General features: G+C 30.6%; 1 protein-coding gene across 1 annotated transcript in view; it reads right to left on the bottom strand.

Moving 5' to 3' along the window:
* LOC129960611 (protein TMEPAI-like) overlaps positions 1-4,335 on the bottom strand; it is a 137,507-nt gene extending 133,172 nt beyond the window's left edge. Inside the window, exon 1 of the mRNA XM_056074141.1 lies at positions 4,312-4,335. Within this exon, the coding sequence (XP_055930116.1) occupies positions 4,312-4,320 (9 nt within the window). The 5' untranslated portion in view covers positions 4,321-4,335. The remainder of the gene's footprint in view (positions 1-4,311) is intronic.
* Between the last annotated feature and the right edge of the window lie 21,127 nt (positions 4,336-25,462).

Here is a 25,462-nt window from a genome sequence, read left to right as displayed (position 1 = left end):
AAATGCATTGAAAAAAATAAGAATTCCACTATACCCCCCAAAAAAGTTGCAATCACTTTTAATAATAATTGGAACCTATTCTTATATCAGAAATAAAATTAAAGCCGTCAAATATTGCAGAAACATTCGTCAAATTTTGTCAAATGTATTTGTCATCTGTCAAATACATACAACGCATTATCTCAAAATCAAATGTTTTGGATTGTGTTATTTGATCCAAAGCAAACCTAATAAATGCAAAGTTAAGTTATTTTCTGCACTTTAATCTAGGATATTTCAGAGCTCAGACATTTAATCTGGAATTTTCAAGAATTCAGGCGTTTATTCCAGAAAGTTTTAGTGTCCAGGAGCTTGAGCTTGATTCTAAATCCTAAACACTTGCAGTGGTCTTTTCTTTCTCGTAAATGCTCAAATAAAGATGTTATTGATCTTCTACCTACGCATAAAATAAGGACCTTGGGTAAGGCTGTTAACATCTTCACCGTGACCGGGGCATCCCGATCGGGCATGGTTGTTCTTCGTTTGTGTTCAATTTGTGAGGTGTGTGAATGTGCCCCCCTGTAAAAAGAGGTTGTACAAGGAAATGTGACGCATGAAGTAGCCAAGCTGTACTCTTGGCTCTAGTTGGCTCTACTGAAAAAACAAGGGACGCTCACTCGGCTTACATCTGATAGATAGATAGATAGATAGATAACTGTCGGCAGGCTTGTAAAGTGCCATAAGTCACAACAACATTTTCAAGTTCTACACGTGTGTGCTTTGTATACGGCTTCGTATAAAGCTTGTGCTAGTGTATCAATTGCCTAGCATTGTCGAACAATAAATACGAAATATAGATATTTGGTGTGAATCCACCGCGCGATTACTGTCAATTTGTTTTGGCGAATAATCATTGGAGTGCGGTTAATACACAAGTACCGGAAAATAGAATGTGCCTTTAGGATTACTTTTTTCCCAACTGACACAGAATTACAATTTTAGCACAAAGATTAACTCCAAATTTCATTTATTTAATTAATACGTTTTTGCATTTATTGCGTTTGCAAGCATAAGAAAACATAGATTTACAGACAGTTAGCCCCTTGACGGATCTCATTGCAAAATTGACACTGATCTGCATTTTAGGTTTTATTTATCTAACTCTTTTCCATTTGTAGTAATCGTGTTAGCTTATATTTGGACAGCCGGACAGACAGACAATTAGGTAGAAATAATTCATTTCTGGGACAAATAATAAAGATCGGGACTATCTGGATCCGAAACGTCTTTAAATAAAAATCAGCTGGAATGGTCTTCCCAAAACCTTCTCGCAAATTCTCCAATAAATATGTCATCCCCCACCCCCGCATACAATTGAGAATACTGAGTAATGCCTGAAATGCCTTGCATAGCATTGGCAAACCATAGTTACTAAATATTGATCTTTGGCGTGAATTTAGTGTTTTTAGTGTATCTACTGTGTGATCCTTGGCGATTTTTTGGCGATCAATCTCTAGCATCCTGTTTCCGAAAATCGAATTTGTGTTTTAGAACGCTTTTACCAACCGACTGAAACTAAAATTAGACACAGAACTACAATTGTAGTCACAAAATCGCATACCAAATTTCATCTATTTAAACTATTGCGTTTTTGAGCTACCGCGTTTACATGCATGTTAAATTACAGGTAGACAGACAGTCAACCCTTGAGGAATTTGACTCTAAATTTGATAGGTAGAGGTTACTTCTTCACTTTAGAGGTTAAATTTGTGTATTAAATGTTATATATCTAGTCCTTTTATTTTGTAGTTATCGTGTTGGCTTATATTCGGACAGACGAACAGACAGACTTCGTCTGAAAGGATTTCATTCAAACTTTGACAGAAAACTACAAATTTGGTGTAAAGATCATATGCCAAATCCCATCCGTCTAGCTCAAAGCGTTTTTAAGTTACCGTGTTCACAGATAAATATAATGCTAAAATTGTTTTCTTCGAACTCAGAGAGGACTGAAACGTGAAGATTCTTAAAAACCTCGAGTTCGTTATTTATTTATTTTGACGATTATTTTCCGTATACGAAGTAAAAAAAAAAAAAAAAAAAAATGGGAAATAGAATCTTTGTGTGAAAGAAAATCTGAAGAGGAGTATTAATTAAAAAAATTATAAAGGCTCTTTTTTAATATTTTTAATTAAATCTTGTAATTTTTTTAATTTGTTCACTTATTTATCTACTTATTTATATAAATCATGAATTTCAAGACATATGTTTCAAGTTTTGGATAGATTCGGAGGTTTTTCTATCTGGAACAGACAATCAAAATGCTGAACTTTCCCGGATATTTAACCTCAGTTTTAAATGACTCTTTGCACTTATACAATGCAGAATAAAAAAAAAAAAAACAATAGTTATAGCCACTGACGGAGAGTTAACGGAATGTAAAACTTTATGAGCAATCTCTTTATCAGGTAAAACAATATACTGTACGTTATTCTACAATATCGCTCGATAGTATACAATGCTATAAGATATCGTATATTATTAGGCGATAAGACGAATATTGATATTTATATTACGTACTGGCATACCAATCATTGACCCAATACATGTTTCTATAACCACAAGATGAGATACTCCCGCCCTACTTAAGCAGACGGGGTAGTTGAATGACAGTCGTTATGACAGCAATGAGGCTGAAATTACCGTTGAGCCCTAACGTCTTTCAGCAGCCATGGTACATCCTCTCAAAGGAGGTGCGTCCCGACATCATCAAAAATTGGAAATGTACATCCATTTCAATATTATCCCGAGATTTGAGAGCATTTTACATTAACTAATTGAAAATAAGGTTAGACGTTCATCTTCTCATTGTTCTTACAGAGAGATAACCTCAACTGCATAGTTCTCGTCTTAATCGAAAGTGCCATTATTATTTTTTTTAATTCGATTTTTCTTTTTTTAATGATAACATGAGACCTCATACAATGTTTTACAAACGGACTTCTTTTCAACCGTTGAAAAGAAAATGTGACTTTGCAAGACTTCATAAAATCAATTTAAAGGTCTCATTACAAACATTACAATATTTATTTAAAAACAGTTTGTTTGAATTTCATTTAATATTGTTTTGAAAATAACATTGACTTTACGAAGTATTGTTTCATCTGCAGAAAAATCTTCCTCAAAATGGAAAAAGGGTTTTAAAAAATTGAGATAAGCTTTAATAACTAATGGTTCATTTCCTTATTAATTTTTATGTACCAAATCCGAATTAGCCAAAAAGCTAAATCATGTAAATGTTATCAACAAATTTTATATAAAACATACAAGAAAACGAAAGAAAATTAATGTAAAGTAAGTTTATTCTAGAAATTCACATAATAAATTGTGCTTAATAAATTTATCAAGCAATTATTAATTATTTGATTTATTAACGTTTAGTTATGTATTTAAATGTTAACTTTATAAAAATAATTTAAATACTTATTACTTTCCTGTATACCTTAAATTCTTAACAGATTAATATGTGTAATGTAACAAGCATCAAAATTTAATAAATTATTATTTTGTTGAATGAATTTGATTCAAAGTCCCGCAAGGCAACTTCGCAAAAGCCCTCGTTTCTGCTCTGGCCTGATCTGAAATACACAAATACCCCAACTTACACAAACTCGGTGAGAAAACTCTCATTTTATCTTCCCACTTCAAATAATTCCTATTATAGAATGCAGTAGAAGCGAAAAATTCATAAATAAAAATGAATATTAAAAAAAAAAAAAAACAGTACCTGAGTTTGATGAGGTAACGGATGAGGTAAGTCTGACAGTCGATGCAGAGGATGGACATACGTGGAAACGAGCTAACAGCCAATGAGCTGCTGGACTCGCGTAAGAAAAAACTTGTAAAAGAGTAACAGGATTCAGGTAAAAGGTAGCAGGCAGTCGATGAGCTTATAGAGATCCGTGAGTTTCTCAATAAACTCAAAAAGTTTTTGGAAAAACTGACTCAGACTCGTGTCAAGCAACAAGATTTAGAAGTTGATGTCAAGGAGCTGTTGAACTCACTTGGAAAAGAAGTAACAGTCCATGGTCCTGCTGGACTGACATAAGAAAGAGCTAATAGTCTATGAGTTGCTGGACTTACGTGTAAAAGAGTTTATAGTCTATGGCTATATCAAGTAGAAAAGAGTTGCAGTCCTGTGCTTATAAATATGCTCAACCTTCTCAGTAAGCTAGAAAGAAAAAGATTCTTTGTGCAAAGCCAACTAAGATGCAGCTTCTGGTGAATTTTGCCAAGCAATATGATTTGGAAAGAGATGAATTATGGACTCACGTAGAACATAGCTGATGATTCGATGAGTTGATACAGATGTACCACTTCTAAAGAAGTCGACTCAGAACAGATCTTCCTGTAAAACAAATAATAATTCTAAGTTTGACAGAAATTGATGTTAATTCTAAAATTAGTTACAAATTTGGGTTACAAATTGGTTGTAAAAAACATATATATATATATATGAATCAGCTATAAAGAAATCTTATGTGAGACAATACAGTCATTGAGTAATCAGATGAGCTTGTGAAATTTTATGACACCAACGACGTTTAAAATAACTTATCCTGCGACACTTTTCCTTCAATATGTTTATTTTTGTACTGATATGCAGGGCCGCAGTATCAAATGTGCAGAATTGGCAACTGCCTAGGGACTCTGCAACTTCAGGGATTCCCGATATTATTTTTGGTATTTTCAGGATTATTTAATTTTATTGTTTCATTTCTTTACTAGGACTGCGCAATCGAATTTATTCAAATAAAAATCAAGAACTGATTAAATTTCAGAATATTATTTTTAGGATATTTTTCATATTTACGTATTCATTTGCGGTGTGGACTTCTTTTAGCATACGGAGGAAATGGATTTTGTAATTTTTTTGTTTGCTTTTAATTACTTTTAAATTTTAAGTTTGAATTATTATTTTGAAAGCGAGATACTGAAATCAAATCTCTTGAAAGTGGCTCAAGATAAAATGTTTTGTTATTTCAATTTTTATGAAAGCTTAAAAACTACTAATATAAAACTAAAAACTAAAACTTAAAAACTACTTGCATAAAGATAAAATTAAAACCTTAATAAAATATCTGATTTAGAAAATTGGGGTATGGAAAGAGAACCCCAAAATGTGCATTGCCTAAAGGTCTTTACATGGGTACTCTGCTAATATACATGAACAATGAATTCTTAATCTGATAATTTTCTTTTAAATAACTATTTAATAGTTTTTAGATCTAATAAATTAAAATTCGCTAAAATTTGTATGTTGACTCCGATTTATGTATTTTATTCTGGTCCCATTTTTTACTTAATTGGGGGGGGCTATTACTGTATTTATATTAAAATCTGTATCCTTAGGCGGAGTATCAGATAAACATTTACTATCTGGCTTTTATCATAAGAACTGCGTCTTCTAATGATGATGATTACCTTATTTGTCATCAATGGAAGAAGAATAAATTAATCGAACTTAAAACTGGAGCACTCAGATCAAGGTCGTATTATCAAATAGGCAAAGTTGGCAACTGTCTAGGAGCCTACAACTTTAGGGTGCACCAAGGTCTCTTGTTTAATTTTTATATATTTTGGGAATAATCTAATTTTGCGCAATCATTTTATTGACGAACAAACACACTCTCACACACACATTCAAACACACTCTCTCACACACATTCAAACACACTCACACACACACACTCAAACACACTCACACACATATTCAAACACACTCTCACACACACATTCAAACACACTCACACACACACACTCAAACACACTCACACACACATTCAAACACACTCACACACACACACTCAAACACACTCACACACACAACACACACACACTCAAACACACTCTCACACACACTCAAACACACTCACTCACACACTCACATTACAATAATTTTTTGATTTTCAGAACATTATTCTTGGATTTTGTCATATTTTCAAATTTTTTACTCATCATTTGGCGAAATGACTTACAAGTTACATTCCTGGTAAACTTCATATTTTAATATATAGAATGCGTCAAAAAGAGTTGTAATTTTTTAAAAATGATTTTAAAACTACTTTTAAATTAATTTTTTTTTTACGGCATGCTGAAACAACACTTTGAAAGGTGATATGCCATGGAATGCTTGGTTATTTCAATTTATTGTAATATTTTCTATTGAAAAAACTGCTTACATATATAAAAAAATTACAATCAATAAAAAAAATCTAGTTTTGGAAGATTTAAAGGAAAGGAAGGCCCGAAACTTAACTCTTTAAGGGCCCCCTCAGAGTTTAATACTGCTGATTCAGATACTTGAATAAACCAGGGGGAGTTTTTTTCCCTTTTCTCATATACTTAGACAATATACCCCCATATTTTCCCCCTTCCATCTCCTTCCCACTATCGCTTGAGGGGGGAGGGAGATAAAAAGCACTGAAAACAACCCCAAAACTGGCAAGCGGAAGTGGTCCCCCTCCCCTCCTCCAAGAGATAAAATAAGAGAGTTCTGTGTTTCATAATATATTGAAGAAAACCGAATAGGAAATTTTGGATAGTTCCTTTTCGTCCTTTTGGATGTAAAGTTTAACATAGCTCTACAATTTTGGTGACAGAACTGCATACCAAATTTAATCTATCCAAGTTGTTGCATTTTTTGAGTTATCGCGTCCTACACGCGAATATACTGTTCGTCAGATGGTCATCCCTTTGACGCATTTGGCACAGAATTTAATGATCGTGTATATTTCTGATGGTAAAATTATGTACCAAATTTCATACATCTAGCTCTTTGAAATTGAATTATCGAATTAACATGGTAGATATTCTAAGAGAAAGACAGATTGCCTTTCCCTTGTCTTATTTCGTCAAAAGATAGAAATCTATAAATCCGGAGTTAGGACCGCTTATCTTTTTTCACTTTTCTAGCTCAATGCATATTCATGTTTGAGTTATTTACAGACATACTTATTTGCAAAAATGTGCCTTACGGACTTTGGGAGGACTAAATCTTACAGATTCATCAAAATCACGAAATAGAATTTTATGACAGTTATAATATTTTCTCTGCATATTTCATATATGAGAAAGTAAGGAAATAACTTCTATCTTTCCCGGTAAAGAGCAAAAACGAGTACTTTCCTAACGTGAAATATCTATATATCTTTTCAGACACTTTTTCAGAACTTAAGAAATGCTATATCATCTGTTTCTAAACTTTATAAGAAAACGCTCTAAGAATAGTCGAAAAGCTTATTTTCAAACTTCTCGAGAAATATCTGAAAATTTAACAGATGCTTTTTCGGGGCAGCGATGACCTGTTGGAAAGGTCTTGTTACCTGGAACAGAAAGTTACAGGTTCGGAACTGAAGAACCGTCATATAATTGGGTGCGATGGAATCTGTCAGAATCCATCCGGTCAGAATTCCCTCCATACTGTATCTATTTTTTTTTAACTGTTATTAAAGCTATATTGACTTCACCAATCACCATAACATCTACTATTTTTTTCCAAGATTCAAAAAGATAAGAGAATTTTGAAAACTCGCATTACACAAGAACGATTCACCTCCCTATTCATTTTTATCTGTGAATAATTTTTGATTTTCAATTTGTTATTTTATCATCTTTATTTACCAATACGAATTAGCTAAAAAAAACACAACTAAATCATGAAAAGTAATCAGCGAATTTTCTGTAAAATATGCCAGAAATAGAAGCAAAAATCATATAATCTATATTATTCGAGAAATTCTCATGACAAATTGTATTTATTAAATTTATTTATTGTTTATTTTTGCAATTCGATTTATTAAGATTTTCTATGTAATTGAATATTAGCTATAAAAATAATTTTATTATTTAGCACTTTCGCGTATTCATTAAGTCCTTACTAGACTTATTTGTGAGATGTAATAAACATCAAAATGTAACAAATTATTATTTTGTTGCATGAAATTTGATTAAAGGCCCGGCAGGTCAACTTTGCACTAGCCTCAGCTTTTTTTTTTTTTTTTTTTTTTTGGCTGTTCCTAAACTACAAAAATAGCCCAATTCACACGAACTCTGCTTCTCATTTTTACCTCCCGTTTTAAATATTTCTCATTTTAGAATGCAATATAAATGAAAAATTCGTAAATAAAAATGAATGATAGAAATAAGTATAAAATCAGGAAACAATACCTGTGTCCGATGAAGAAACAGTATCTGAGTCTGGTTAGGAAACAGTCGTAGTCAGACAATCAATGAGTTGCTACGCTCAAGTGGAAAAGAGTTGGCAGTCGCCGAGTTTACAGAGACGTTATAGTTTCTCAATAAACTCGATAGAAACAGGTGCTTCTTGAAAAGCCCACTCAGATACAGCTGCTGGTCAGTTTTGGCAAGCAATGAAATTTTTAAGTTAATTTCAATGAATTTTTGTATTCACCTGGAAAAGAGCTGAAGTAGAGCTTAGAAGATGTATAAAAAAACGATTCTAGAGAAGCCGACTGGATCATCCTGAAAAACAAATAACAATTTGAAATTTGAGGAAAAGTCGCAGATCATTTTAAAAATAGATATAAATTTGGAAGATTATAGATTCTAACGAGTAACATATTCTGCCGATAAAAAAAGGCATAAAAGTATATATTCATTTGCAACAAAGAAATTCTAAGCGAGACAAAAAAAAAAATCTTTGAATAGTTAGATAATGAGATAGTGAAATTTTTTGAAGCCAACGACTTTGAAATAATTCATTTTGTAACATTTTTGTTTTAATGTTTAGTAATTTGTATTTATATGGAGAGCTAGATCATCAAATGTGCAAAGCAGGTAAATAAATGCCTTGGACTCTGTAGCTTTAAGAGACTCCAGCATTTCTTCTCATATTTTCAGGAGTATTTAATTTTTCCATTTCTTTTACTAAGCTGTGTACTCGAACATATTCAAACAAAAACAAAGAATTAATTAAATTTCGGAAAATTATTTTTAAGATTTTTTTTCAAGTTCCAGAATTAATTTGCAGGCCAGTTTAAACTTTTCTTTTACATACAAAAAAAAAAAAAAATTAGTAATTTTTTGACATTTTTGTTTACTTTTAACTATTTTAAATTTTTATGTTGAAATTTTATTTGTAAGCGAGATATTAAAATGAATTTCCTAACTCAATTCAATTTTCTAATACCTGTTATTTCAATTTTTATAATATCTGTAACTAATAAATTGCTTTAATAGAGATAAAATTAAAAGTTATAAGAAAAATACCAAATTTAAGAAATCAGAATGAAGAAAAGGTCCCTAAAAACTTTCATTTCCTAAAAACTCTCCGAGGATTTATCCGGGCCTGGTGATACGTATTAAAACAAAATTCTTAATTGAATCAGTTTCTTTCAAATAGATGTTTAATAGTCATCAGTTCTAATAAATTAAAATTCTCATATATTTATATATGAAGTCAGACGCTGACTTACACATTTGAAGTCTGTCCCTTTATTCTATATTTTTAGGCAAATTATTAGATAAAGATTTAGTATCTAGCTTTTATCATAAATGCATTAGCTGACGAACAACATAATCGAACTTAAAACTGAAGATACAGAAATCCTTCGTTAAACCAGTGTTAGTTTTTTCCCCCTTTATCATGTACTTAGATAACACAACAACGTCTTTTCAATTGTTCTTATAAAAAACTCTGGCACGTGGCGAGGCAGATCTGCTTGAAAATCCTATTCTCTCCATTGTACCAGCGCTCCTATGTGTTGTGATCTTTCTATGCCCGAAGATTTTCCTCAAGCTGTTCTGACATCAAAGGTCGTTCAGACAGCCTGATGAACAGGGATTGCGACGAGTAATTGCACTTTTTCCAAATAGCAGGTTTTTTTTAGAAATTTTGCAATTTCATTTGATTGATTATGAAATGAAACAATTATTTATGCAAATAAAGCATTTTTTAAGTACAGTAAAAATTACATTTTATCATATTTTCAATCAATGGTACAATGCAAATTAACTCTGAGTATGTTATTATCGGGATTTTATTATCACTGTTATAAGTAATTCTGTATATGTTTTTACCAAGTTTAATTATAAAATTCTTCCGAATATAATGCTGATAATATCTGGGTAAGAAGGAAAAAAAATCATTGCGAACATAAAATCATTTTAAATTCTAATTATCTAGTTTCTAATATAATTTGAGATTTTAATTTACATTTTTAAAATAAAATGCACGTCTTGCGGAAAAATCTCGATATTAAATTTTAAATTACCTTCACTAAATGTATCATTTAAACTTAATTAAAATTTACTTATATGGCTTTCGGCCCCCCCCCAAAAAATCTGGTGTAGTATCTTTTTCTTTTGATTTTGGAAACACAAAAGAATTTTGTAAAAGGAATTTATCCGCATTTGATTCGAGATTTCACATTATGCTGAATAGTTTAGATTACGGTGTAATATAATTTTCTTTACAAAGTGGTAATCAATTTTATCAACATATCGACAAAAGTTGTCAAATGAAATATAATATTTCCATTTCTCACTGTTAATTTAATGTCTTGTTGTTATATTAATTTTATTTTTTCAATATGATCGCAGTTCTTTCAGAGCTTTAGCAGAGAAATTCAATTACTTTCTTGAAAAAATGCTTATTTTTTAAATATCTGTTTAAAAGTTACGATGCAAATAATAGAAAACTGCATGCTATTCCGTAATTCTTTTTAAATGTGCTATATTAGAGATAGAGGTGTAAAATTTTCCGTGCTCTATGGAAAATATTATGCAACGGGGAACTATCGAAAAACTTTTAATTTTTCTATATGCTGAATACATTGAAATACGATTCATATATAAATGTATCATCAAAATAGTGATAAAAAAATTAGAATATTTACAATGATTCGAAGAAATTTATTCCAGCTCTGAGGAGTTTGAATGCTTTAAAAAAAGTTTTTCCCCCCATTTCCAGCCGAAAGAAATTGTTCAACTGATTCAGTAAAATCGATGGTGAAAAACGCATTCAAAATTACATTGTTTACATGTTGAATTACTGATGCTTCTAAATTCAGTAAAAAAATACTTACATTTTGTAGATATTTCAAAAGTAGCATTTAAATTACAAAATATTTTACCTTCAGCTTTCAACATTATTCTTATCATTCAGTTAATTTTCCGCCATATTCAAATGAACATAAGTGGTGAATGCTTGAATTAATGAATGCTGCTTCTTTATTTAAAACTCACAATGACAAATTGAACATTTGCGATGTTGGAAACAAATTATTGCTTAGCCCCATAATTTAAAGCTATAAACCAAAATTTTTTAAAAAGAAAAATTCATTACAATCTATTAATGCTCATAAAAATAAGCTGTATTTTTGATAGAATTTTTTGTGTTTATTAAAATTCATGAATTTTTCTTCAGATTTTACTTTACTATTTTTCTAATACTTTACGAACTTTATTTCCTTATGCAATTCTCATTACTTTCGAATACGCTTTGATCATATGATACGCGGTCGAAGGGAACAGCTCCCCCAGTGAATCGTGGGTAGGGGAGGGGAGGGATATAGAAAGCCCTCAAAACAAACTGAAATCCCGCAGGCGGGGGAGGGGGGTCTTTTCACCCCTCGACTTCCGAGATAAATGATTAAATTTATCGCTTTATGTGTTTCCTTTTATAATGGAGAACGCCTAATAGGAGTTTTAGATTACTTTTTTTCGACTCATTTGATGTAAATTTTAGCATAGATCGACAATTTTGATCATAAACCTGATCACCAAATTTAATTAATCTAAATCGTTGCGTTTTTGTACTATCGCATTCATAAGCACCCGACCATACAGATCGACAGATGGTCATCCCTTTCATAAGGTTTAGATCAAAATTTAATGCACGTAAACATTTACAATAGCAATCCTAGATGCTAAATTTCATCCATCTAGCGATTTGTATTTTTGAGTTATTTACTTCTCATGCACACAGTGATTTTTCCTTTAAATAATTGCGTCCAAGATTGGATAAAATCAAAAACTTGATGTTAGAATCTTGGACCGAATGGCGCCTTTTCAACTTTCTGCATTTGTGAAATCGTGCTCAGAGACAGACAGACATAATTCCAAAAACGTATTTTTCGAATTCAGGAAGATTTAAAAACGTGAAGGTTTGTGAAAATCGCACGATCGAATTTTTTCGACAATTGCAAAATGTTCGTTTTGTGTACTGATATACAAATAAGTAAAAGAAAAAAGAACCTGCCTTGTTTTCTGGTTGTGAAATAATATTTTCGTAACATGAAAAGTGTATTTATCTTTTCCTGGCATGTTTTTAAGGATAAATTATTTTAATTTAAAGCTTTCTTTCTAAGAGATGTATCTTAACGTTTAGAACCTTAGATATACATGCATCATCTTTAGGTAAAACTTCATAAAAACTCAAAACAAAAGTCGTCTAGGAAGAATTTGTGCTTTCGAATGCAAATAATCATTTTAAATCAATATAAGGGTGGCTTCCCCTTTAAAAATATTAAAAAATTTATCTTAAAAACTCTCGAGAAATATTTGGAAACTAATTTTAGAATCGTCTCCTAAAAAATTTACAAATGAACGAAATAAAGTGGAGCTTGATTTATTTGAAGTTGATTGAATCACAGCGAAAATGTTATATAGCCAAAAAGTTAGAATTAATAAAAACTGGGTGAAAGAATACAAAGGTAAAGGATACAACGGTTCTCAATTTAGAAAAAAACTAAGAATGTTTTAACATTCAACAAATTTAATAAATAACATATATTAGTATATAGAAAGGAATTTTAATGAATAAATTAACAATAATCATAGTTAAAAACATGCTTATAATTTCAACAGATAAATAAATATAACAACAGAATGCAATGATTGTATAATCAAATTTCAAAATAATCTGTACAATTTACATCTAACGTATTCAAAGTGTCTTGTTTTTTTGAAGCCTTATTGCTTTTCAGAAATCACATTGTACAGCAGTAAAGTCCTCGAGTAAATAAAAATCTAGAAATATTTTCACTAATGATTCTTGAGGACGTAAGGTATGGTTAACTCAAATATAAAAACAGTTTATTTTACATCTTGATCAAAATAAATTCGAATTATAAACGGTATTTTATCATTAGATCAGAACAAAATTCTAATTACAAACGAGTTGGAATTAAATCAGCAGGAGTGGTCTCTCCGCAGCTTTGTAACATACTCCCCAACAAAGATGTTATCTCTCGCTTTCCTATCACATAAAAATTATGAACCTAGAACATGGCTATGAACGCCAGGGGTACTCAGATTTTTATTTTCATATTATCACATGAGCATTTTGTGTTTCATGAGCATTATGAAATAAGTTGAGTACGCATTTTCACCCATTTTTCTTTCGATTTGTTGAAATCAAAATGAGACACAGAACTACAGTTTTAGTATCAAGATCACATACTAAATTTAATTTATCAGTAATAATTGCGTTTTTTAGCTATCGCATTAACATGCATATGAAGATACAAACCAACAGATGGTCAGATTACTGCCGGATTTAGTTTTAACTTTGAAACAGAATTACATTTTAAATGCTCAAATTGCAGACCAAATTTAATCCATCTAGCTCTTCTAACCATCACTTGCAATGAGACAGACTGGCAGACGAACATTTTGTGAATTTGATAGAAATTTATAAATTTCGTTTATGGATCAAATTTCATTCGTCTAGCTCAAAGCGGCAGACAGACAGAATTCCAAAAATGTGTTTTTCGGTCTCAGTGAGTTAGTTCTGAAACGTGGGGATTCGTCAAAATGTCGAAGTCGAATTTTTGAACGATTACTATACTTTCTCTTAGTGAATTTCGTATATAAAAAATGAAGAGCCATTTTCAAAAGAAAGAATAAAGCCATTTTCTATTAATTGTGTTGAATTAGTTAGTACCAGTACCAGTGAATGACATGGCAACAAGCCGTGAACTAATTAAAAAGATAAGGCTATATCACTGTTGCTTTACGCTATAGCTTTTTTACTGATCTGAAACTCTGAAACTTATTAGTTTTTCATTAGACATTTTTTACGCAGTACAAAAGGATCATAATTTTTGCTAACGTCTGAAAGCGAGATAAACTTCTTTTTCAAGCCACGCGCTGCAAGTGCATTTATTTAGCGAATGATTAATACGGAAGTATGTATTAGTTTGCTTCGCTTCACTAATGATATAAAAAATGCTGTCTAATTTACTAAATGAGAATTTGTTATCTGAAAAACTCAGCAAAATAAAACTCCTCTTTTAGCAAGATGAATCCGAGAACTGTAATTGATCTTTCGATTCAATAAAACATTTCGAAACGGAACGAAATCTGAATGTCATTGGCCATTTGAAGCAGCAAAATCAATTGATTTCTTGAAATATTTTGAAAACCACCAATCAGTATTTACCGAGACTGCGGTGGCTTGGTGGTATGAATCTCATCTTCAAGAAGGGAAGATTCCAGATTCGAGACCCGCTTCGGCAGAAAGACCGTCGTGTAAGCGAGTCCGGTGCTAAATCGGTCGGGGCCAAATATCCACCCACCGATAGGATACAAAAGTTGAGAAAGGATTGTCAACTTAGATGTTGTCCTTGTCATCTAACTGAAGTTCAAAATTACAAGGTCCATCTCAAAATAGCCCTAGTGTTGCTTTCAAACAGGACGGTGATAAAACTAAACTAAACTATCAGTATTTGTTAAAATCAGTAAATTTCTGCTAATAATAAATTATAATGTGTTTGTGTGTTTCTCTCTTGTTCAAACCGTTTGACTTAGAGCCATTAAAGAATTTGATACAAATTTACTTTGAAAAGTAAGAAGAAAAAGAGCGATTTTAATTAAGAATTTAGCAAAATTTTACCGTTTTTCCATGACGACTCCCGAAAGTATTACTTACATGATACTCACTTTTTTAAAGTTTAAAAATTTAAAAAATTGCTTTTGCAACACAATGAACAAAATTAGCTGCTCTGAAATATTTTCGAAATTTTGATAACCTTACATTTTTTCGTATAATTTTTAACAATAGATACCATTGTTGCCATGAAATTTAACCTCATTTCATTATTTTATCAAATATTTAATCGCGCGATTTTCTTCTATTGTTGAAATCTAAGGAAGAAGGATTCCGTTTAAAATATTTGTAGTTTATAAGAAAAGTGAAAAGTTTTAAATAAAAAAAGTGAAAGTTAAAAGATGGGTGAACCGTACATTTGCTCTTTTAATAGCGCTATGATGTCATAAGACTGGTCTCCATTAAAAACAGCCATTACTTAGAAATATTGTAAGTTAAACTTAGAAATATTGTAAGTTACTTAGAAATATTGTAAGTTAAACTTAGAAATATTGTAAGTTACTTAGAAATATTGTAAGTTAAACTTAGAAATATTGTAAGTTACTTAGAAATATTGTAAGTTAAACTTAGAAATATTGTAAGTTAAACTTAGAAATATTGTAAGTTACTTAGAAATATTGTAAGTTACTTAGAAATATTGTGAGTTATTTAACATTGTTAAAATAATGTGACTATCGTATCTTTATGCATAAAAAATTCATTTAAAATTAAATAAAATGAATATTCTTGATGAACTAGCTAGTCACCAAAAATAACCAGTATTTAAAAATCTCAATTCGAGACCTGATGTAGATCTTTCCATTGAGCTACAACAGTCAAGTTGAAAATGGAGTAGATACTAAAAACCATAGCTCCTTTTAAGTAGTAGAAGCATGTGATTTCCTGACGTATTTCAAGTTATCCATCAATGTTTGTGAAAAAATATTATCTTTGTAAACTAGGGATCATAACCTATGAAAAACCAGCTGCACTGAAAAAACATTTGCAAAATCAAGTGGTACAGATGAAAAACACTTAGAAACTGTCAAAAGACGGGAAAGCTAATATAAACCTTTTCTTGAATATTCGCTTAGAAAAGTATGGAAATCTATTGAAAAATATGAAGAAAAGAGAAATTTGTGAGGCAGTGGAACACGGAAAATTCGTAGCAGATTGGAAAGCAATAAAAACTCGATTTATTCATAAATTAGAATTCAGAAAAATAATTCTAAAAATGAGTACAGAAAGGGAAAATGACAATTTTTAAGCTAAAAAGGGCAGTAAAGATTTATTTTAAATATTTAACAGAGTCTTATTAATAAGCCATAGTTTCTAAGTAATTAGAAAGTAATTTTAATAAAAATAAAAGTAATAATGAAATAACCTCATTGGAGTTACACCTCGTTGCCCCAAGATATATGAATTTCATTGAATGATGGCATCCCGAGACATTAACGAAGCGGGAACTATAGTTTTTTTCCAAATAGCCATCATCCGTTATGATACAATTCCTCCCGTAAGAAGTACGTCCCGTCATCGGGAGTGAGGGGTCATTCAACCCGACAATGACACTGCTCACAAGGGAGGCGATTGCTAATCGCTATATAAAAACTTCTCATTTTCCTATTTCGGCTGACCTCCTCTTCATTGGGGAGAGAATAATTGCATGAAATATCTTTTCAGAATTTTGAAAAATGATTTTAAAATCTTTCCAACTATTATAAACCCTTAATTAGTGTAAATAGCTAATTCTTGTTTCTCTCTTGTACCAAGACTTAGAGAAATTTCTTAAACACCAGACGTCTTTCAAACATGGAAAAAAATCCTCTTTTCCAAAATATAATTTTGAATTTTTTATCAAACACTTTGAAAAATGATAGCATCAGCGCGAATTGTCATTTCTTGCGAAAATATTAGCAGCTTATTATGGATAATCTCTCTCTATATATAGCGCAGCTCGTTACTTTTTACAAACTTTAGAGAAACGCTTTTCGGCAAAACATATTAAAAGAAACTATCTTAAAATTTGCGGGAAAAAAACTACAAAAATAACAATTCAACCACAAAATAGAAATTTTTCGTTAATAATCTTGTTCATTGTGTCTTTTTTTCCAAAATGTAACAGTTTTTTTTTTTTTTTTAAGTAAGATCAGAAACAATTTATTTTGGGGGATTTCAAAATATTGTATTTAACATGAATTTCAGTTATAAGCTGAAAACTATAATTTTTTTAAAAACTTTCTCGTAACTAAATATGAAAAGAGAAAGTATTGACATTGTCGAAAATTCATACATAGAAATTTTGACAAATCTCCACATTTCAGACTCCAAAAGTTCTGAAAATGCAGAAAGCAAGAAGTTTGAAATTTGGTGTGTAATTTTTAAAATTAAATAAATTTCTATTAAACTGAGGACCAAATCCGCCAGACAGTTGATTGATTGTCGGCTTGTCTTTTCCCGAATACAGGGACGCAAAAACTCAAAACTACAAAAAGCTAAAAACTGGCTTTGGTATGTGGTCATTACACTAATTTTGCCAGATTTTTGCCAAATTTTAAACCGAATTATCTAAAGGGAAGACTGTCTGTCGGTTTGCCTGTTCTTGCATAGGGAAAAAGCAAGAATTCAAAAATACGACGAGCAAAAAAAAAAAAAAAAAAGATGAAATTTGGCATAACATTTTAGCATAGAACTAATTGAAGATTTGTTTCAGATTTTAGATCAAATCTGCCAAAGGAATGACTATGCATGTATAGATCTGTCTATTCATGTACATGCGAACGTACTACTCATTCACATGAGCCAAAACAGGAAAAAATGCAATTTGGTATGTGGTGTTATTCACATGCGCCAAGGAAGGGGAAAATGCAATTTGGGAGTGGTGTTATTCACATGCACAAAGGCAGGAAAAAATGAAATATGGGATGTGGTGTTATTCACATGCGCCAAGGCAGGGAAAAATGAAATTTGGTATGTGGTGTTATTCACATGCGCCAAGGCAGGGGAAAATGCAATTTGGGATGTGGTGTTATTCACATGCACAAAGGCAGGAAAAAGTGAAATTTGGTATGTGGTGTTATTCACATGCGCCAAGACAGGGAAAAATGAAATTTGGGATGTGGTGTTATTCACATGCGCCAAGGCAGGGGAAAATGCAATTTGGTATGTGGTGTTATTCACATGCACAAAGGCAGGAAAAAATGAAATTTGGTATGTGGTGTTATTCACATGCGCCAAGACAGGGAAAAATGAAATTTGGGATGTGGTGTTATTCACATGCGCCAAGGCAGGGGAAAATGCAATTTGGTATGTGGTGTTATTCACATGCGCCAAGGCAGGGGAAAATGAAATTTGGTATGTGGTGTTATTCACATGCACAAAGGCAGGGAAAAATGAAATTTGGTATGTGGTGTTATTCACATGCGCCAAGGCAGGGAAAATATATAAAATTGTATATTGAACTAAAATTTTTGATCTGAACAATTTCACGCTATATACAGGGTGTCCCATAAATATTGAGACAAACTTTAAGGGAGGGTAGGGTACATCACAAGGATTCAGATTCGCATAGCAACCCGTGGTCGGAAACGCCATGGGAAAGTAGTATGACAGGTACAAGAAATGAAGAGACACAAGATTGAGATCTTCTGAAATGTTTATTGGTCTAAGATATTACATGTGCTGTGGCACATGATATTTGAAAATGTCACAAAAGATGTTCAAAGTTTCCACCATTGTTAGCGATGCATGTGTTACACCATCCGACCCTAGACTGGCGAACTCTCTCAAATACACCCGGATTTTGTTGGATATCCGCAGCAGCACAGACGATTCTTGCAACCAGATCCATTTCTGAATCTACAGGTGTTACGTACACAGCACTTTTCAGTGCACCCCAAAGAAAGAAATCGATGCTTTTTAAATCAGGAGAGCGTGGTGGCCAGGGAACCGGTCTACCACGACCCATCCATCGGTGACCAAACACCTGATTCAAATGTTCACGCACACATCTGCCATAATGGAGAGGTGAATATTGAAACCACATATGGCGTCTGATATGTTGTGGCACAGTCTCAAGTAATGTTGGTAGAACCTCTTACAAAAAGATGAGAAATTGTGCCGATGTTAGTGGCGATGACAACAAATAAGGTCCGACTAAGACGTCACCAACCACACAAGCCCAAACATTCACTGAAAAGCGATGTTGGCAGCATGTGGTCTTATGCCATGGGGATTCTCGCCAGCCATAAATGCGCATTGTGGCAGTTGAATATCCTATCTCGTGTTAAGTACGCTTCATCCGTCATTAAAACGTAAGATGGGAAATTCGCATCTTGGCAACATTGATCGAGATACCACCGTGCAAAACGTTCACGAGGAGGATAATTTGCGGGGAGCAGTAACTATGCGCTTTGCAGATGGTATGGGTGTAAGCCTTCATGTTGCAAAAAAACGATGAACACTATTCTGAGATCCTCCAACGGCAGTAGCAACGGCTCGTACGCTGGCACTCGGATTTCTTCTAACGGTATCCAACACATTTTCTTCCATCCTGGGAGTTAAAGTCACTCGTGGCCTGCCCTCACTATTACCTCGTAACGACCCATGTTCACACAAATTACTAAACATCCGGCGATCCGGTGCTTCTCTCTGCGGGTATCTTTCCCAATACAACCCTTAGGCGCTCTTGCATTTCCTTCTGCCAATCCATAAATCAGGAGTATATCTGCCAGCTCCGTGTTCGTAAAACGTTCCATACTCCTCTGAAGGGCGATCGCAGCTCAAATGACTGACGAATTGCAGATCTGCTTCCTTAAACGCCACCTAGCGCCGAATGAAGGCGTTTCGGACCACGGGTTGCTATGCAAATCTGAATCCTTGTGATGTTCCCTACCTCCCCTTAAAGTTTGTCCCAATATTTATGGGACACCCTGTATATATGCATTCTTTACTCAGCTGCTAATAGAATGCAACTGCACATAAACAACAAGAATAGACATATTAATGTTTTGAATCACCTATGCTTCACGCTTCCGTTTATTTATTTTGATCAAAGAGGCCGTTCGAGGTATACTTGCTTCGCGTTGAAAGAGATTAATTTCGACAGCCTTTTAAAAAAACTCAATTTTGTCAATAATTATTATTTCAAAATTATTCTTATTTCTGAAAAATGTAACGTTATAGATCAGTTATCTAATTTTAACTCATAAAAAAATGATGGAACATAATTCTATTTAAAAATTTCTATTAAAAATAAATCTTTACTGCCATTCTTTATTCAAAAATAATCATTTTCTCTTATCGTTCTCATTTTTAGAATCAGTTTTTTTAATCTGATTTTTTTTTATAGATTGAATTTATGATTAGGTCAGGCTTGAATTATCCGAGATAGCCTTTTTTATATTTGTTATTTTCAAAAAATTGCTGCAATATTTTTCACAACAACTTCCTTATTTGATTTTTGTTATCTTAGGAAAATATATCCTACTTCTATATTTAAATTACGATTAAGTAACTGTTGCTAAAAAAGCGAACATAATTAGAAAAAAACATCTTTCTTGAATTTCCTTCTCAAATAGATGTTTTTCGCTCGTCCCGAATTTTTACATTCTTCTTTAGAAAAATATAAATGAAGGTTCGTTTTCATAGAAAATTTATTTACGTTATTAAAATTTCAAAATTGCTCTCCGCTCCTCATGTTTTATAGGGGAAAGGAAGGGGGGGGTCAAACAAAATCCCAATAATTTGGGCATAGAGAGGTATTTATATCGGAAGAATTAAGGGCTAAGGTTTCGTTGCTTTCGGTCAATGGTTTCATATGACCATTTCTGTTTTTCCCATTCCGGTATGAGAAAAAAAGGATTGAAATTAGGTTTTTTTTCTAGATAATTTGAAAGCAATGGCTGTTTATAAAATTGTTTTAGAAAAATATTGTTGATCATAAAAATCTAAGTAAAATGAATACTAATATAGTATATTTTGCAGCAGAAGCGTGAGTGCTGGTTTTTGTAAAATTTCCGCTATTTTTTACACTTTACAAAAAAACTAGATTCTTCTGAAAGATAATATATAAAGTTAAAGAAGTAATCAAAATAAATCCTGTGTCTGTAAACACGATAACTCAGAAATGCTTTGAGCTTGATCGATGAAATTTGGTGTATAGTCTTTAAGGCAAATTTGCTGATTTTGATCAAATATTGGACAAAATCCATTCTATGGAAGTTTTAAATTGAGAGCAGATGAATATGTTAATTACAAAACGCAAAGGGTTCGATAGATAAAATTTATATCCAATTTTAACATCTAAAATGTACAAGTATCAAGGCTGAAAAGAAATCCGTTAATGGGTTGACCGTCTGTCGGTATGTTCTTTCGCCTGCACGTAAGCACAAAAACTCAAAAAGGCAATGACAAATAAATGAAATTTGGTGCATAATCTTCTTACAAAAATTGTAATTCTAGGACAAATTTTGATTTTAATCTGTAGGAAAAAAAATGGCTTTTAAATGCATACTCGATTTTCTTCTCTATACAACGAACCACAAAACGCTCATGTTTTCGAATCAGCAAAGAAAAAATGTCTGAGCACTCGTGGCGTTCAAGTGGCGTACGTCTCCAATTTATGTACGGAGAGAGAGAGAGGACTATATATTTTTTTAGAAGTATGCGAGAAAATTTCGGGGAGACCCCCTCGCTGGTTTTAAAGTCTGTACGCTTCAAGTAACTAATTAAAAAGATTTACATCAATAATATGTTTTAGGTTACGCAAATATTTTTCACGTCTAATGGAGATAAACGGATATTTTACTGTTTCGGTGCTAAGATGTTTGAGACAGCATGGGTATTATAAAGCATATCAGGACTTAATAATGACTGAAATCGAAAATTGATTCATATTTTAATCAATTTAAACTGCTATTATTGGCCGATTCGACTAATCTGAAGATTTCAATAATAAAATTCAATTCATCCAAAATTTCCAATTAAGTATTAAGTATAAAGATCTTAGAATGAGTACAGCTAAGGACCATTTCAACACTAAAATCGGCAATAAAGGTTTATTTTTAATATTCAACAGTTTTAATATGCAATGCACAATAGATGAATAATAATTAATTTTTTGTAAATAAAGTGATAATAACTAATATTAAGAATTTTTAATCATTTAAAAATAATAATTTTTATATTAGTTATTTTAATAAAAAAAGAAAGTCTACCACTTTAAAAACAACAATTCTCTAAAATAAGTAATTTAAAGTTTCTTAAAACAAAATAAATGAAAGAATTTTAAATATTTTTTGAATAAATATATTGTAGAACAGTAAAATTTTAAAGATATTAAAGAATAAAAATTTTTCATTTTCAAGAATTCATTTGAGAAATAAAAAAAAAAAAAATGATTTTTTGTTATCTTAGTTTTGAAATTACAGGCAATGTTTTAAAATAATTCTAAGAAAAATTACAGACACATTCGAATAATGCACGCTCACCCGTAATTTATTTCATGGTATTTAAAATATTAAATGCAAATACTTCCGATATTTCCCTTTTCACATAATAAAATCTCATTTTTTAATATAAGAAATGTATTCATAAAAGAATTTTTCACGAAAAAAGTTTATAACATTTCCTTTGATCCGAAATGAATGCATTCATTTCATTCAAGAAGCGAAATAAATTCTAATTTTTATTTATTTTACACAAACAAACCACCTACTCCTTTTGAAATTCGGAGAAATGAAATCGTGTGAATTCTTTTACCATTTAAGCTACAGTAAATTTTACATCATCGAATGCATAGTGAAATCTGTACTTTTTGAAAACTATAAAGGAATTCGTTGCTTACAATTTAAAAAATAATTGGATTTGTTTCGTATACATAATTGTTTCGTATTGTATTACAATTCATATTGTACACAATTTTTCGTACACAATTTCGTATATAGAATTGTTTTCATTCTGATATTAATTTATATAAGAAATAATAAAAAATTTTAAGAAAATATGCATTTTATAATTCTTAAAATAAAATATTTTATTTTGTTATATAAATATCATCAGTTAATATATTATATTTTATTCTTATTATGTAATATCGTTTTATAATTATTGCCAACTAAGAGAAAATCTAATGAATTTTCTAAACATTAATATTTTGATGTCATTATCATTTAAAACAGCTGGAAAAAATTTTTTGAACTTTCAAAACGAAAAAATTTCCATTTTCTCTAAAAAAAACCGAAAAAAAAATCTTTACAAAATTCTAATTAATGGTATAAATAAGCATAAGTTTACATAATTAGCATAAATCTAGGTTAAACTAATTATTTCGGAAATTTTAACAAAATAATTGAGCTCAAATTGATTTTTTGAAAACTTAGGTTTACTAAAGAATATTAAAGTAAGTGAAAGAAAAAAATATCTGAAAAGTTTCACAATTCCAATACATTTTAAGTTGCACTAAATGGAGCCAAAATTACAGTTTTTACTTAATCCTATCAATTTTTCATGTATATATATTACAAAATTCTGTAGGTAAACCTCTTTGAATATGATTAAAAAATAAAACGTATGATTTAAAAAATTTATTTTAAATTTTAAATTTTAATTAAAAATACTTATAAAAATTTTAAAATACTAAAATTATTTTAAAACTCTTAATTATCTATCAATGGAAATTCCTTTATTGAAAAAACATACCGATTTTAAGCGTGAAAAATTAACTATCGACAAAAATGCGACTTTAAAAATTATATAAAAAAATTTTAATTATATTAAATCTCAATTTTTAATTACCATTTCTTAATTAAAGAAACTAAAAAGTATTAAAATTAAGTTTCAAAATTTTGTTTCTTATATTTTAATAAAAATGAATTCATCAAAAAAATTATTTCCGATTTGGAGTTATGACGAATATTAGAATAGTGATATATTATTTTTATATTAAATTTGAAACTTTAATTAAATCTTCTTAAATAAATAGTATAGAATTTCCAAATCATATTTGAGTACTAATTTCTGCACTAATGAACTTTTTGCACAGAAATCAAAAATTTAATAATTAAGTTAATAAAGTTATTAATTATCCAATTTTTGGAAATTCATAATGAAAAAAGTAAAATAAATATAAGGGATTTAAATACATTAAGCAGTTTGCGTCTAGCTGAATCAATCAGTTTTAACTAAAACTGCAAGATTCGTATTAAAGACGAAATAAAGGCGCAACCACTAATTGCGAATAATTCTTTTTTTAATTGGTATTAAATTACGAGAATATATTAAATCTCAAATTTTAATTAACACATCTTAATTAATGGAGCTTAAAATATTAAAATTAGATTTAAAAAATCTTCTATGTACTACTTTAAAAACTACTTTTTTAAAATTTGAAATAAGGAGAAAAAAAAAATTCCGATATATTATCGTAAGGAATATTAGAAATGCGATATAAAAATTTAATTAAAATTAAAATTCTTAATTTAAAAACATGTTAAATATCTCAATAATTTAAGACGTTTACTCCTAATTCGAGTAAAAAATTTTTGAATTGAAATCAAAAATTAAATGATTAATTTAATTAATTAATTATTAAATTTTTGGAAATTCGTTATAAAAAAATAAAATATATAAATTATTTAAATATGGTATTCAGTTTACTCCGGGCTGACACAACTAATTTTAAATAAATATACAGCAGCCGTATTAAAGAAGAAATAAAAATGCAATCATTAACCTTTCAGATGATTTTTTTGACTGTCATTAAATTATAAGATTACTAGCCGCCTTTGGCGACCAGCCGGTTCGCCAATCTTAATGTTCGCTAAAATTTTAATAATTAAATATTTTATGCAATTCCTACTTTAATAGCTTCTTCATCAAAATATTTTAAAACTTCAAATTTTGATAGTTATATAATTCACTCATAATATTATAAACGCCTTCAGTCATAACGTAATATGTATCTCTCTAATTTTCTGTTAGTTCCCGTAGAATTTATACTATAAATTGAAGTGGAAAGGATTAATCTGCAATTAATATAATAATATTTTTTACTGAAACAAAGTATTTTTTTGCAATATGATTACTGAAAACAGTCACTGAGCGTTTAAACTTTATGGGCACTAAAGAATATCTTTACTAATTTATGTAATATTTCAAGAATTAGTCAACAAAATTTTCTTAGATTCATCATGAGCAGATCGATTAATTATCAATGTTTAATTTTAAATGCATCAAACACTGAGAAAATAAAACGAATCGTTTAAAATATATAACTAACATAAATACAATTTAATTACAAAAACATGCAACTAACCTAAAAATAATTTAAATCATCCGTTGATAATGGTTGTCATGTCAACAATCAGAACACAATGTGCATGCATGAATTTTCAACGCCAGTTACGGTAATGCAAATGCGTGAGTTTTTCTACGCCAGTTGGGGTAACGCTATGCAGATTAGACATTTTTAATTTCCTTTATTCTGTTTTATTTTAATTCAAAAGTACTTAAGAATTAATCTGAAAGATCGATTAATTAACAATGTTTAATTTTAAATGCATCGAACATTAAGAAAACAAATAGAATCGT

Source organism: Argiope bruennichi, chromosome X2 (assembly GCF_947563725.1).
Source record: "Argiope bruennichi chromosome X2, qqArgBrue1.1, whole genome shotgun sequence".
NCBI classification, from domain to species: domain Eukaryota; kingdom Metazoa; phylum Arthropoda; class Arachnida; order Araneae; family Araneidae; genus Argiope; species Argiope bruennichi.
This window is presented reverse-complemented; position numbering and strand designations above follow the sequence as displayed.